This window comes from Lepisma saccharinum, chromosome 14, assembly GCF_977018435.1.
Source record: "Lepisma saccharinum chromosome 14, izLepSacc3.1, whole genome shotgun sequence".
Taxonomy (NCBI): Eukaryota; Metazoa; Arthropoda; class Insecta; order Zygentoma; family Lepismatidae; genus Lepisma; species Lepisma saccharinum.
In genome coordinates, this window is record NC_139242.1 from 45,608,798 (window position 1) to 45,625,793 (window position 16,996).

At 37.7% G+C, this 16,996-nt stretch overlaps 1 protein-coding gene across 1 annotated transcript in view; it reads right to left on the bottom strand.

The window, feature by feature from the left end:
* The window catches only part of ecd (ecdysoneless cell cycle regulator), a 48,191-nt gene that overhangs the window by 16,619 nt on the left and 14,576 nt on the right, over window positions 1-16,996 (bottom strand). The window contains exons 6-9 of the mRNA XM_083135512.1: window positions 16,541-16,720; window positions 15,186-15,311; window positions 7,253-7,442; window positions 241-409 (exon numbers count right to left, since the gene is read on the bottom strand). Of these exons, the coding sequence (XP_082991638.1) occupies window positions 241-409; window positions 7,253-7,442; window positions 15,186-15,311; window positions 16,541-16,720 (665 nt within the window). The remainder of the gene's footprint in view (window positions 1-240; window positions 410-7,252; window positions 7,443-15,185; window positions 15,312-16,540; window positions 16,721-16,996) is intronic.

A 16,996-nucleotide genomic window follows, 5' to 3' on the forward strand; every position in this document is an offset into this window, starting at 1 on the left:
ACAACGTTCTCAGCAGTTCCAGTTCAGCAGCTGGAATCCTGTAAGGTTCTGTATCTTATGCAGTATAACTTTGTTCCACAACATAGCAACATGCCTAAATAGTGCATGAAATGGAACAAGCCAACAAATTGAAATATTGCTTGTAATACTGCCCCTTCTTTTCTTATTAATATATTTATTATTATTATTTCTTGCATCAGTATGAAACATGAGAATGTCAAAGGATTCACATCAACTTACTCAGAGAACTCTGCCCCATCCAGAGATGAAACTTGATCCAAAAACTTCCTCAGTGTCTTTGGAATTTCTGAAAGACCTGATCCTGATATGTTTAGTTTATTTGCACAGCCGTATTTGCTCTGGAGCATTGCTTCCAACTCATCTGGTTTGATGGTCATCCATGAATCATCTGAAAGCAACAAAGGAAAGAACATTAGACTACATTCACTTCCATAGGAGTAGGTAGTTTACACTCTTAACACCTTTGGGATGTTCCTAGTATAACAGTACCCGGTGATGAGCCATTATAAAACAATACTGCAAATAGCTCATATTTTGGTTAAATTCTGTTATTTGATGTATGAGGAACCTAAATTTTTATTCATTGGTACATTCTACGAGGGGCGTATCATAAAGAATTACACTTTATTGTATTCGATACATACAGACATAGATACATTTAATCGGCTATATGCACTTTCTCAACATAGTCCCCCTGGAGCTGTAGACACTTACGCCAGCGGTGTGAAAGTCGTTCTAGACCATTTTGAAACCAGTTCTTTGGAGTTGTGTGCTCCCATCGCTGGACAGCCTCATGGAGTTCCTCACAATTGTTGAAATGGTGACCACGCAGGGGCTTCTTCATGGCGCCAAACAAGTGAAAATCGGACGGTGCCAAATCGGGAGAGTATGCTGGATGTGGTAACACCTTGAAACCCAGTCGGTCAATAGCAGCTGTTGTTTCACAACTGGTGTGCGGCTGGGCATTGTCATGTTGGAGAAGCACACCTTTGCCCCATTTGCCTTGCCTCTTCTTCTGAATTGCACGACGCAACCGCGTCAGTGTTGCCACGTAGACTGCACTGTTAACGGTGGTTCCCCTCGGTAGCCAATCAATGAGGATGATGCCATCACTATCCCAAAACACAGTGGCCATTTGTTTCCCAGCCGTGGGCGCTGTTTTGAATTTCTTGGGTGGGGGGCTACCCTTATGTTTCCACTGCATGGATTGGGATTTGGTTTCCGGTTCGTGGTAATGCAGCCACACTTCATCACCTGTCACAAGCTTCCCCATGAAATCAGCTGGATTCTGGTCGTAAAGTTCCAAAAGCTCCCTGGAAATGTCTACGTGTTGTTGTTTGTGGCATGCGTTAAGACATTTCGGTACCCACCGAGCTGACACTTTACCCATTTTCAAGTCACTGTGCACAATGCGTTGCAGGGTTCGTCTGCTTAATCCCGTAATCCTCTCCAGTTCCATAAACGTCACACGCCTGTTCTCCAGTATGACATTTTCCACACGTGCGATGTTTGCATCTGTTTTCACACTCGCATGTCGCCCTGGACTCTTTCCCTTCTCCGTCGACGTTTGACCGTTTTTCCAGCCAGTTACCCAATTATACACCGTTTTCCGTGACACTGCATACTCGCCACACACAGCCACTAACCGTCTATGGATACGTGCCGTTATTTCCCCTTCCTTCCACAAAAACCAACTCGTCCATCGTTGACCATGTTCATCTTGTTCCATGTTGTCCGCAACAGTGACGTTGTGCTTCGACGGCTGCACAGGCCACAGACTACGCACTGTCACACGGTGCTGCCACCTGGCGGTAGACAAGGTACCTATGCGCCCATCCTGCACAGTGCGTGGAATTATGCCATTTCATTTTGCATTAAAACAATAAAGTGTAATTCTTTATGATATGCCCCTCGTAACTTTGTATAAATTGGTGTACATTTGTGAAGTTCAAGAATTGCAAAAAATAGAATAATTAGTAAATTAAATTTTGCTTACGGTAGATGTCCGGGGTACTTATGATTGAAAAGCAATGTGCATAAAAAAATCCAAAAAATCAGATTCACCAATTTTTGCGAGATATCGGTTTGCAGCCATGCTCTTTATAATTTGCAATCATATTCAAGCAAAATTATGATGTTATAAACTTGTTATTTACATAAATTCAATGATTCAACCTTTTTTCCGCTGAGGGTAAAAATATTTTTTTATCAAACATTTTATGATGCAAAATAAATAAAAACTGGAATTTATGTAATAATATATTAATTTATTGTGCAAAGGATGTATTACAGCAATACTTAAGGAAAAACATTGTATAAAATTATATTTCGTACATATAAAATATGTGGCCACGGTGGCTCAGTCGGTAACGCGTCTGACTACCATGCTAAAGGTCCCGGGTTCGATCCCCGGCCGGTTCAAATCGGGGAACTTTTCTAACGGCCCCGGCGCCCACCCAGCATCGAATAACATGGGTACCTGGGGGAAACCCTGGGGTGTAAAGGTGGTCAGGGGCGTGATGCTGATCACATCACCCCCACTCACGACCGGATCAAGAAAGTGTGGAGCGTTACCCCCCACACCCCCTATACGCCTTCATGGCATGGTGCTAAGCACAGGGGAGCACTTTTACCTTTTACCTTTACATATAAAATATTCCAGTTGATAGTCTGTGCATATAGCATATTGTATTTTTGGATACACTGAGTGGAAGAGTTATCACGGATAAGTCATTGATTTTGATTTTGTCAACCAAAATTAGTTGTTTTTTTTTTGTTATTTTAAGCAAGTTAATTAGCCATTTAAGATGTCACTTAGTGATTTCGAAATCTAAAATGAAATTGAATGGTTAAACCCTTGAAAAATAAGTTGGGAAAGTGACAAATCATAATATAACGGGTAATCATTTTATCGTGCACATCATGATACTATACACTATAATTCCACTATGGACAATAATTCAGAGATATTCACATTTGATTTGATACATGAAATGTAGTTATCCACAAATGGTAATGTCTTACGGCAAGTGTTGGAAATGTCCACCTTCTTCCTGAAGGCAAGTCCGAACCCTTCGCACCATATTTGTTAACACCCTTCGTAGGACATCAAGGCTAATGGAATTCATCTCTTCAGTAATGGCTCGCTCTAGGTCTTGTAGAGTACGTGGGTTTGCTCGATATACACGTCCTTTCAAAAAAAAACAGAGAAAGAAGTCTGGTGAAGATAAGTCAGGAGAACGAGGGAGCCACAGACCCTTTGAGATCAAGCGATCATCAAAGATTTCTTCCAAACATTCCACGGTGTTTGTGGATGTATGGCACGTTGCCCCCACCTCGTTGCAAGTAACAATAGCGTTCATCATGCTGGAGATGAGCGACAAATTGCATAATGATATCCTGGTAGACTGTCAAGGGTTTCGTAAAGAAAAATCTGGCCCACTCTTCGTCATCTAGAAATCACACACCAAACCCCTACTTGCAGTGGCGATTCATGTAAGCTGTGTGGATTGTGTGCTGACCGATATATGTTGTTCTGACTATTGATGTAACAGATAAGGTGAACATACGCCTCATCACTAAAAAACACATTATCCAGGAAGTCCATCCCATTACTTTCCATCTGGTTGATAAACCATTGGCAGCACCTTATTCTTTTAACAGTGTCTGGAGGTTTCAGTTCATGTATGCGGTATGCATGCATACCTAATTTCTTCATGGCTTTTGTGCACTCCCAAACGATATTCCTGTCTGCGATGCTAATTTACGCCAACTTTCGCTTGGAGACCGTTCAAGTACTGTACGTACCTCTTCTATTTTTCCTTCCGTCAATACTGAAGCACGCCTATTCTTCTTCTTGTCAGCAACACTCCCGGTTTCTCGAAAGCGACTGATGATTCACGTTACTGTTGACTTGTTTGGCACCGGTGCACGTGGAAATCTAACATGAAATTGTTCTGTAACATAGTCATATGACTTGCTTTCGAACTGCTGTGCTATTGAAAATGGTATCATTATTCACAAGGAACATGCCATACCAGACACAAGTTCTGTAATCACAGACCATGTGCTCTGTACGCTCGAAAACAAGTATTGCATACTGTACGCTACCACCTATCGATAGGTTAGCTGACTACGTAGCCAACATCTAGACAAGCATCAACTACCTTTTAAAACATACGAAAAAGAAACGAAAACGTGGTCACTCAATGTCAGTGGGCTCAAGACAAATGATGTGATCCCAATATGCACGATAAAATGATCACACTGTATATTTCTTCGTGTGAATGGACATGATTCAGGTAGCCATTCTGATTGGCTTGGTCCAGATATGACATAAATTGTTCTTGATGTGATAATTGGCCATATAAATGAACTTTGGTGATATAAATGTTGTAAATAATTCTTCTAGATTCTTCAATTTTCTAGATTGGAACTTCATCCTCAGGAATATGAATGCATGATCTTGTAATATGTAAAAATGATTTTCTAGTTACAAACTGAAAGAGAAGTACATGTAAATATAAATGAAAAATACTGCAAATTACATTAAATGTAGTGCATGTGATGTTCCACATTAATGTATTAAAAGGTTGTCAATTCTTAAGTTGGTGTACGTAGATTATAACTCAAATTTAATATATATATACATTTGAGACAATATATGAAGTATATATATATTTTATTATCCTTGAAGGATATAATAGAATTTAACAGTTCAAAATGGATAAGTTTTAAGGATAGTGATGTTCATTTCTATATTGACCACTGGTAAATATATTTTTATCTTGGTATATGGAATTTCTCCTGCAAGTTATTGAAGTATTAATGATTGAACATTTCCTTTGTAACATGAATCTTATCCTCAAACAACAAATCACAAACTTTTGATGACATTGTGCTCATGCTCGCGTTAATAAAATTATCATTTAATAGATTTGCATTCTGGAAATATTTGCTTAATTAAATTTAATGAGGAACATTTATTATGGCTCATACACTTGTTAAAAAAAAAGGTAAAGTGTTCCCCTGTGCTTAGCACCACACCATGAAGGCGTATAGGGGGTGTGGGGGTAACGCCCCACACTTTCTTGATCCGGTCGTGAGTGGGGGTAATGTGATCAGCAGCACGCTCCTGACCGCCTTTACCCCCCAGGGTTTCCTCTGGGTACCCATGTTATTCGATGCTGGGTGGACGCTGGGGCCGCTTCCAACGTTAGAAAAGTTCCCCGATTTGAACCGGCCGGGGATCGAACCCGGGACCTTTAGCATGGTAGTCAGACGCGTTACCGACTGAGCCAACGTGGCCACTCATACACTTGTTGTAATAGAGAATTATATGAAACTCAAGTCTACACCATTAATAAAGATATTTTAGTCTCGCATAATTCATAGAGGTTAGGTTGTGCGATAGGAGATTATTAATGACTGTCTCTAGATAATCTTATTCGTCTTACTAGGTTATTTTGCAACAAACGTGCATGATATCGTCTGCCAATGAAATATGTCACACTAAAGACATGTATTTCCTCACAAAATGCAAATTATAGGAAGGTCACATCCATGCATCTATTCGAAGTATAAATTTCTGTCACTGAAAACTAATCTATATCTTTAAAATGTATTTTCATTTTTTTGGAAGCTGAACAAGCATGTTCTTCCCTTATGTCATTCAAGGGCACTGATAGGGGGGGTTTCATAATGCCCCTGCATCATGGGAATTTTCTTTGGGTGGGGGGGACAAAACTTTTATACCAATTCTATATATCTTCACACAAAAATGGAGAGGATCGTTTCGTTTGATTGACTTGTTATTGATTTTTAGTTTTGGTTATTATGTACAGTTTTTCTACCTACCTGTGGGTGATCATGGCAATAGGGTTGAAATGAACCACCACCTCTTAGGCCTTTAGACAAACGGTGAAGAATAAGGTTTGGTTTATTTTACTTCACATTTCTGTAACTTTTGGCTAATTACCAAAATAATGATGAATAATGAAGGGACACTCACAAAGAACACCCATGCACAGTCCAGGATTTGAACATGGAACCTATGGCATCGTAGCATGCTGTGCTAACCACTCTGCCACTGAGCCCGGCAGTAGATACTTTGAACCAATACTCTTACCCATTCCCACCGATAACAACGCTGATACTGAAAATTTTAACAATTTAAAGTAGTTTAAAATATTTATAAATTTTAATACATAATTTTTCCACTAAAAATACATCACAGAAATCTAACAGAGTTTCGCTTTAATAATTTCATATCAAACAATTACTTAAGCAAAAAATTCATCTCTGAACAATGTTGTTGCAAAAATTATAAAAAATATGCATTTTGCAGATTATTCAGGATATTTAGACACTGTGTGAGAATATCATGTGACACTGTAGTGGACTTTTGAGACACAACAGGACTCTGGAAAAGTATTGATAATTAAATTCCAATCGATACTTTCCAATGCTGATATACTGGTATTGGCTCAACACTAAGGCTATTTTATATAATTTAAATAGATTATCAGAATGTAGTACAAAGATACTCAGTGAACACGCTAAAGTTCCTGCAGGAGACTTAGGCAGAATTCACACCAAAATGACAAGCTGCAAGTGACACGGACAATTCACATCGAAGCTGCAGGTGACAAGTGACACCGCGCATGCACAAACAAGAGTATGAAGCAACACGATACACAGTATTGAGAAAATGGGCCAGTCAAAGCGACATGCAAGTTACAAGTGAAATGTGCAGCCTGTCGTTTCGCTTCTGTTCCAAAAGTTAAATTGATTACTGAGTGTTCACTTCCAAGCAACATGTGTCGCTTGTTGCCTGTCGCTTCAGTGAAATCTCCCTTAACAAGCACTACATACAATTAAAAAACAGCATAAACAGAAATACAGACAGAATAACAAAGAATTTTGAAAGATTATAATTATTTGCACATAGACAGACCACTAGCACAAAAGAGAAATGAAGAAAAGAAATACATGAAAAATATATTGATGTTATTTAGTGACAAAACTGCAGCATGGTAATCAAGGATCCCCAAGATTGATTCCTGGTGCAAGCACATTCAGGCATTTAGGCTAGACTTTAAAGTGTATGTATGCCCAGTTCCCTATTAACCCATGCACATAATTAAATTATAAGTTTAATTATGATGAGTGACACTTTTAGTAAGACAAATAATTCCAACAAATTATCTGATATTAAAAAAAAAAGACTAACCATCAGCTGGTGGTAACTTTTCTGCTGCCGTTCTTATTTCATCTCGATCAAATTCAGAATTCTGCATCAAGGTTAGGATATGTGCCCCAGTAGTAGGTTCAGAGTGCTGTGTTGCATCAAAATGTTGCTCATAGTAACTTCTTGCTCTATCCAGGAGCTCTGTATACTCCTTAGATCCTCTAAGAAGATCCTATTGAAATAACAGGTACCGAGTCAGGCACGAAACATATTTCACTTGTAAATTAGTCTACATCCAATTACAACTTCAACATGGTCTATTGCCACTGTCAGTAAGTGGAAAACAAGATACATAGAAAGTATGGCAGAGACGATACAACTTTGAACTGATACCAACATTCATACTGATTCCCACTGATAACAATGCTTGAAAATTGTAATACTTTAAAGTTGTTCAAAATATTGATTACTATAAGTTAGGCATGGGCCGATATGAAATTTTGGCCGATACCAATAAAGTTCAGGTATAAAATTTACCGATACCGATATTCTAATAGTCTGATATATAAAATTCCAAATTGTTCATTGATCATCTTAATAAATGTATGTTACCAGATGAACCAAGCTCGTGAAATGAAAAAAGCTTCATATTTACATATTTACTTTTTTAAAAAAAGTGCGGAATGGAAATTATATATTTATATTGGACGATACCGATAGCGTACCGATTAATCTGTCACATCCCTACTATATATATTCCACTCCAATTACATGCATCAATTTGCCAAGAATTTTGCTTTACATTTTTCTCCGATTGTGTTTCTTTTTGGAAAAAAACCTGGAAATTTTGACTTTTCACCAATCGCAGCTAATCTAAGAGGGCCGTACCGAAAGTAATGCAAAAGTGGTCATAACCTCTTTATTAACTGATGTAGATCATTCAAATTGTGCATGTAGTTGGAGTGACTCTTCCTCTATACAAACCAGCTACTCAACATAGTCCCCATTTAAAGTGATGCATTTTCATCATCGTTGAACCCAACTCTAGAATCCTCTTTGAAAAAAATCCGGTGTGCACTGTCTGACATCCACAGAAGGCTACAGAATGTGTACGGAGATGACACCATTGACAAGAGCAATGTTCACAGGTGGATGAAGAAGTTTACAGAAGGGGAAACCAGAATTGAAGACAAACCGCACAGTGGGAGACCATCAACTGCGATCACTGACACGAATCGTCAGCGAGTGGACGAGTTGATTGCGCGTCATTCTCCTTGATTTCCTGGAATGTAGCCATACCATCAACAGCGAGCGGTACATTGAGACACTCCATAAGCTTAGAAAAGCCATTAGGAGGAAGAGACTGCACAAGAATCTGAAAGCGATCCACATTCACCAAGACAATGCGCGACCACACACCTCTTTGGCAACAAATCAGATGATCGGCAAAATGGGCTGGTCCGTGGTCCCCAGTCCACCGTACAGCCAGATCTGGCACCCTCAGACTTCTACTTGTTTGGTCCCACGTAGGACAGTCTTCGGGGACAACGATTTGATGACACAGACGACGTGAAAGTGGATGTGAAGAAGTGGATGTCGGACAGCGCACACCAGACGTTTTTCAAAGAGAATTCTAGAGTTGGGTTCAACGATGGTGCAAATGCATCGCTTTAAATGGAGACTATGTTGAGTAGCTGGTTTGTATAGAGGAAGAGTCACTCCAACTACATGTGCAATTTGAACAATCTACATCAGTTAATAAAGAGGTTATGACCACTTTTGCACTTTCGGTATGACCCACGTAATTCACTTGTAGTGTCAATTAAGGGTTTAGAGGTTCAAAATGTCATGTTTTGGAACTAGATAAATAATTTTACATGATATAGCAACTAGAAGACACTTCTTCTGCAGGGTGTTTGAAAAATCACATGCAACCGAGACTTTGAACGTACGTAACTTTCCTACAAACAGCAAAAGAGGCATGGATATTAACTTTGTCTATGTGGATATTTTATAAACATGAATGATACACTATTATACATTCTATGCATTACAGATGATTTATGGGGTTGTTTAAGGCATTTCCATAAAAACTATGCTTTTTGAAATTATGAAGTGTACTGACAACATTGGTCGTGTCAAAGAGTAGTACCAGGTGTACTCGACATCTGGCTATGTTATGCCATCAATGTCCAGATGAAAGAAAAGATTTGTAATTTATTGTACAAAAAACTAACTTATCTATATATTTGTTCGATAAATCTCAAATCTTTTATTTTATCTGGGCATTGATTGAATAACATAGCCAGATGTCAGGGAGACCTGGCACTGCCCTCTGACATAACCAATGTTGCCAGTACACTTCATACTTTTGAAAAATGCATACTTTTTATGAATATGCCATAAATCATTTGTAATGCATAGAATGCATAAAAATGTATCTTTTTTTGCCAATTTGATAAATACCCACACAGACCATCGAGACACATCAAAAATTTTTGCAAACGACTCTGTCTTTCTTCTATCTACTTTGAGTTATAGCTATTTAAAAATGATCTTTTTCAATGATGTGATCAAAAATAATTTTCTTCAAAACTTGGACCCCAATATGTCTGGTGGGAGACCAAATAAAAATTTTATATTTACAACATAAAGTGTACTCTATTTCAGGTGGCTGTAAAAAATATTTTGAGATTGACATTTCATAGACAACAAAGTTACAACAGGAAAAGTTGGGCAAAAACAGGCAAATTTATGTTATTAGTTACAACTAACTATTTACTTTTCATGAACTATCATGCAATTAAGTTATTGTATTTATTAATTACATCATACAACTGGTATAGTAAACCCGTTGGCAGCCGTTGTGAATGAAAAGGTGTGTGAGACAGAGGTTTGTCTGAACCGGTTAAGAGATGCAAGTGGAATACAACTACTCCAATAGCCCCATGGTTGACCTGAATTGTTCCAAGTGCAGTGAATTTATGAACTAATGTTTTGCCGGGACTAACCTGTTAACCTATTCAGACAAATCTTTGCCTTACACACCTCTTCATTCAAAATAGCTAACGGACTTTCTATGCCATTTGTATGATAATTAATAAATACGAGGGGATATCAAAAAAATTGAGTAAATTTTTTACAGCCAAACGGAAATGTATTGACGAAAACAGAAATATACATTTTGAAGTACATGTATTTCGCCACCTTTCCACGAGATGGCACCTCACGTGCGTCGAGAGGCAGTTGTTTCAAAATGGCAGCTACACTTGAGATGTTCGACACAGTTAAGCTGTGGAGTGTGATTCAGTTTCTGTGGTCAAAGGGACAGAAACCACCTGAAATCTATCATGAGTTGTGTGCAGTGTATGGTGACACATGCACGACATTCAGAAATGTATGTAACTGGTGTGCAAAGTTCAACGCAGGGCATGTAAATGTCTTCGGTGAACCCCATTCTGGACGGCCTCGCACATCTCACACACAGAGCAATGTTGACGCTGTGGAGGCATTGATTCAGGAGGACCGGCGGTCAACAATCCAAACAACAGAGGATTCAGTGGGCATTTCATGTGGCAGTGCATACACCATCATCCATGAAGAACTTGGGTATCGCGAAGTGTCAGCGAGATGGTCCCCAGACAGCTCACACCACAGCATATGGAGGACTGCATGGGATACAGTCTTGAGCATTTGCTCTGGTACCAAAGGGCTGGAAATGCATTCCTCGACCACATTGTTATCAGGGATGAATCGTGGGTTTTTCATTACACCCCTGAACGAAAGTGACAGAGTATGGTATGGAAAAACACAAAGTCGATCCCACCCAAAAAATTCAGGACAACCCCGTCTGAAGGAATTTGCTTACCATTTTCTGGGACAGCCAGGGTGTCATTCTTGCTGATTTTGGGGTAAAAGGAGCAACTGTAAATGCTGCTGCATATTGTGCCACACTGGATCGTCTACGAGCTGCTCTGCGCCGTTAACGTCCAACAAAATCTCTGGAGGAGGTCATCATTCGACATGACAATGCTTGTCCCAATGTGGCTGCATCAGTGATGGTGATGCAAAAAGTCACGCATCCAGCATATGTCCAGACCTGATCCAGTCAGACATTCAACTGTTTGGAGGAACACCTTGCAGGCAAACACTTCAGCTGTGACACAGCAAGTTGTGACAGCCGTACATCATTTGTTACGTGTCCAGTCAAATGATTTCTACTGCATGGGCATCGAAAAATTGGTGTTGTGGTCGGACAAATGTATAAATGTGAATAGATGTTATGTGGAAAAGTAGAGTAACGTTCAACCTTCAAAATGTATATTTCAGATTTTGTGAATGCTGTAAAAAATTTACCCAATTACTTTTTGATATCCCCTCGTACAATCATTTTAATTGCATGATAGTTCATTAAAAGTAAATATTTATTTATAACTAATAACATAAACGTGCCCAACTTTCTTATGTTGAAACTTCGTTTTCTATGAAATATAAATCTTAAAATATTTTTTACAGGCACTTTATGAAGTAAATATCAAACTCTTATTTGGTCTCCCACCAGAGATATTTGGGCCAAATTTTTTAAAAAAATTAAAAATGATGATTTTCTAATAGCTATACCTCAAAGCGGAAACCGGTAACAGAGCTCAAATATTTTCTGCTAAAACTTTGGATGTACATGATTCGTCTAAAATAAAATTACAGCTCTGATATTGCATTTCTTGCCTACTAAAAAGGCGTGATGCTGATCACATCACCCCAACTCATGACCGGATCAAGAAAGTGTGGGGCGTTACCCCCACACCCCCTATACGCCTTCATGGTGTGGTGCTAAGCACAGGGGAGCATTTTACCTTTTTACCCTACTAAAAAAATCCTAACCATTTTTTTTTCAAAATTGAATATCAGTTTTGGCCATAAATTTCAGTCATTTGCATTAGGGTCAATCCATATGAAGTCATACAACATGGTTGCTTCACCATTTTTAAAAAACTTTATTTTTTGTGTGGTGTGAGCCTCATATGTTGACAGTTCAGAACCACTGTTATTTTATTTTTACAATCACCGATTTGAAGATGGCGGGCATTTTTTTTATCATGGCACGCATCATTTTCTCCATTCGTAAGCATCAGCGGCAACTTTTTTATCTCAGCTCTGGTAAGTCCTACGACAATGAGACAAAATCTGTGATGTTAAGCACATTATAGGCTGCAATTATATTTCTGTGTAATTTTCTAAATATTATTCCTTCATAATAAATTTTAAGGTCAAACTTGTGTATTTTAATCGCTCAAAATGACATTTTTGAACATTTTTTTCGGGGAGAAGGCAGTTTGTTTGACACTTGAATTTTTTTGTGCAAGTATCTGTGTACCAATAGAGTATGTTCAAATTATTTGAAGCTTCAGACTTTAATATTTGTTTTTCTACAGGGTTATAAACATGTACTTTTTGTTAAAAAATTCCGATTTCAGGGTTAAATATCTCTGGTGGGCAGTTGTTTAAAAATCTGAAATTTGTACACAATACAGTACTCCATGATAAGTAACTTCAGTAAAAATTTTGAGTTTGAGATTCAATTGGTTTAAGAGATACAAAACTCGTGAAAAATTCAATATTTTGCATTAAATATGGTATGCCTAATTTTATTTCTTATTAACATTTTGTGTTAAAATTCTGCAAACTGTAATTTGGAATGTCAATAAACAACATTACAATCCTGAAATGGATCTGCAATAAAGTATATATACGAGGGCGTGCTGAAAAGTAAAGCATCCTATATTTTTATTTTCTTTGTTACCTTGTAAACACATTTTGGATTTTGAGCAACCATACATTGCACTTATAAGACTTTCCCGCTTCTACATTGAAGGTTTCAAACTTCTATCACCAGGGGGTGCTGAACTATAGCGAGGAAAATGGCAGCATGTGACCATGCAATGTTAGTGAAGCGCCTGAAGTAGCATGCAGTGATCCGAGTTTATAACCGCAGCCTATAATTGTAGCCTATAATGTGCTTAACATCACAGATTTTGTCTCATTGTCGTAGGACTTACCAGAGCTGAGATAAAAAAGTTGCCGCTGATGCTTACGAATGGAGAAAATGATGCGTGCCATGATAAAAAAAATGCCCGCCATCTTCAAATCGGTGATTGTAAAAATAAAATAACAGTGGTTCTGAACTGTCAACATATGAGGCTCACACCACACAAAAAATAAAGTTTTTTAAAAATGGTGTAGCAACCATGTTGTATGACTTCATATGGATTGACCCATTAGGGATGGTGAAAAAAGGTAAAGAACGTAAATTTTAGCTTGAAATATACTGAAAACAATGTTTTAAACCAAGCTTTATAGCTGAGTTATCATAATTATCGAAACTGTTTGCAAAGGCCAAAAATTCTGCAAGTCTTGAAACAAAAATGGCCACCATTTTCAAAGGAAGTCAAGTTTTAGAAAAATAATGCTTGTTTGGAACTACCCTTGCATAGTGGTTACAACAAAAAAATGAAAATTTTTAAAATATTTTTCTGTAGGAGTATTGTAGAAAATGGATACCCAGCAGCTATTTTTCTTGCAATGTAAGTATATTATTAATTTTTTGAGACTTTGATAAAATATTTTGAGTGCTGATATATTTTTTTCTGAAATCATCATTATTTCATTGAGCTTTGTGCAAAATTTCAAAGCGATCTGATGATTGATTAACAAGAAAAAAATAAAATGTAAGCAAGGTATCTTGTGCCGAGGGTGTCAAGAGTGACAATACAGATTTAATGAAATTTCGAAGAGCTGTAAAATTAAAACCATTTGAGATACAGTGAAAAAAATTCAGGGGGTTTCTTTCAACCATAAGGGAAGGGTGAACAAGAAGTTTCATCGAAATCCGAGATGGTGGGTGACAAATCTTTGTTCTTTGCATTGATCTGATGTGGAATGAAGTCTGGAACATTTGCTATGAGGGCACGCTCCATTTCTGTGAAAAAGGGGTCAAAACATCAGCCAAAGTGTACCAGCAGACAGTGCTTGAGAGACTAGTCAAGAATCTCAAAAACACCCTCTTCCATGGGCAGAACTGGAGCTTCTAGCAGGATTCAGCCCCAACATATGGGGCCCGAACAACAGCAGTGGCTGGAGGCAAATGTACCAGACTTAATTTCCACTTCGGATTGGCCTTCTGCAAGTCCGGACCTATACCCTTTGGACTACAAATTGTGGTCCAAGCTTCAGGAGATGGCTTGCAAGAAGAGACATCTCAATATTGAAAGTTTAAAGCAGTCTCTTCTGAAGGCAGTTGCTCATTTTCCAGTTGATGTGTTGCGTAATTCAATTGATGCGTGGCCACAAAGACTTACGGAATGTGAGCGTGCTAAGCGTGGCCATTTTGAATAATGATTTGTGATTTTGATTTGTCATGCATCCATTTCAGTAATGTTATTAGGATATTAAAATATCTCTCAGCATTTTGTGTCAATTTATTTAAAACTTTGTGACAGTATTTATGGTAAGACTAGGTACTTAGTGAATCATGGCATGTGATGTAAATTATGCCTCATCCAATAAACAAATGTTTTAATTTTTTAAACTTGTAGTTACACAAATCCATACTAAAGGTGTACCTACATATCTATCTAAGACTAAACAATATATTAGTGAAGAGTTTATATGAAAATTGGGGTTCAACCAAGAATCGATCTTTGAGATTCTATGCTGATGCTTTACCACTGAGCTACGAAGAGAACAACCAAGTTCAATCTCTGGCTGAGCCACAATATTCACGTATCTTTTTCACTTGGTAATAAAAAGATAGGACACACAAAGTACAGCACATATAGAAGATTTAGAAATAGAAAATAGAATATATTTCTAAAAATACCATAGGAAAACATTTTACAAGACAGATTACAAGAGGCCATGTTGTCCACACACACAAATTCCAGGCTACTGGCCTACAACAACTCTACACTGGGCTTACCTTAAAATAGCCTACAGATTGCAAGTTTGCAACATACTGATTCCAGGATGCATCAGACACTCCATCAGAACACTGAGATGAGCTGCCACTCTTAGCTTGTGAGATCAAGATCTCAAAACCACAGGCCTGGAGGCAGAGGAAATTGAATAAGTATTTAATAATATAATAATACAAGGTGATCCATAATTCTCTCTGGGCTTCGAACGATTTATAGTACAAAACCTATAACACATACAGCAAAAAAGTGCATATCAGTACATAAACAATCTCTCAGTTTGCACTCGTAATAGGCCCCATCACGTAATTGTAGATTTAGCCACTAGGTGACAGTATAATGCAGTTAACACAAACATGGCGTGCACTGGTGAACACAAAGAGTTCTGCATCTTAGAACTTGCTAAATGTCAGTCACTTGTGATGGTATAACAGGGGTTTTATACGAAATATCGAACAGAAGCACCTACAGACAAGACATTTAAAGAGAAGTTCAAGGAGACTGGCTGCCTGTGTGATGTAAAACGAACAGGCTGGGACGTGTGTGGCAGGAACTTGATTTCACGATTGATGTCTGTCACGTCACCAGGGGTGCACATATCAAACACCTGTAAGGTACTTGGAGAGATTCTTTATGTACTGGTATGCACCTTTTTACTGTATGTGTTACAGTTCTTGTACTATAAATGTTGAATCACCCTGTATAACACTATAACAATTTATTTTTAACTGACAACAGAATAGATTAATTGGTGTTGGTTGATATAGGTATATTGGTAATATTGACAATAACTCTATTATTGTTTTTATGAATATAAAGGTTAATGAATGTACCACAGTTATGCAATGTGTATCTCTAAATACCATATGCACTTTTTTTGTTTTTTTGCTACGGCAAACTCGTATCAGTTATATGGTTCTACATTAATGAAGAAGGTAAATGGACCATTCAAGTTCTCCATGGAATGCTCGACATTAACATTGGAATGGTTATCAATATTGGTAAATTTTATACTAGTTATCTATCAGTATTAGATAATCCCGACTGGGAACTAACCAATCTAATTTATTTTAATCAAACTAAATGAATCTTTGAACATTTTCAAACATCACTCTGGTACACAGTTATGACAGATATGATGTAATATTTATATTCCACAATTTATACATATCTGAAGTTCTTCTAATCATTGCTTACATGCACATAAACACACTTTCGTGAATGCATACACACACAAAGTATTGGAAGGAAACAGGAAATATTAAATATTTTGATGATTCATTGCTTATATAAATATTATTAAAACTTTTGACTCACAACGTAATGATGAATACAAGACTGAGACAAACACTATGCTCACCAGCTTTGCTCCTAAGTCATAAGGCTTAAAGTCCTGGCTGTTTGATGGAGGCATGTTCCAACCTGTTATTCTGTCCGGAACAAACTTCTGGTGCAGCAGCATGGCATAAAGTAATTTTGTGAATGTAACATTAGCCATTACTCTAGTCTCAGGTGGAAAATATTTCATCATACGACATACCTGTAAAAGTAAGAATTCAACTAGTAGTGCAAAATAAAAAAAATTAAAACATAGCATTTGTTTATGTACAACAGTGCTGAACAGATATTTATAACTTACTGTGAACACTAATGACATCCAATTGAGGGAACTAATTCAACTGAACTAGCTGTATATGAAATAGCTTATGGCATACTTTTGATGATCAGTTTAATTCATTCAGGAAATTCTAGAAATTGCTTCAGAGGTCAAATCCGAGTGTCCTCCCAAGAATGTCAGTATTGGGAGAAATTGAGC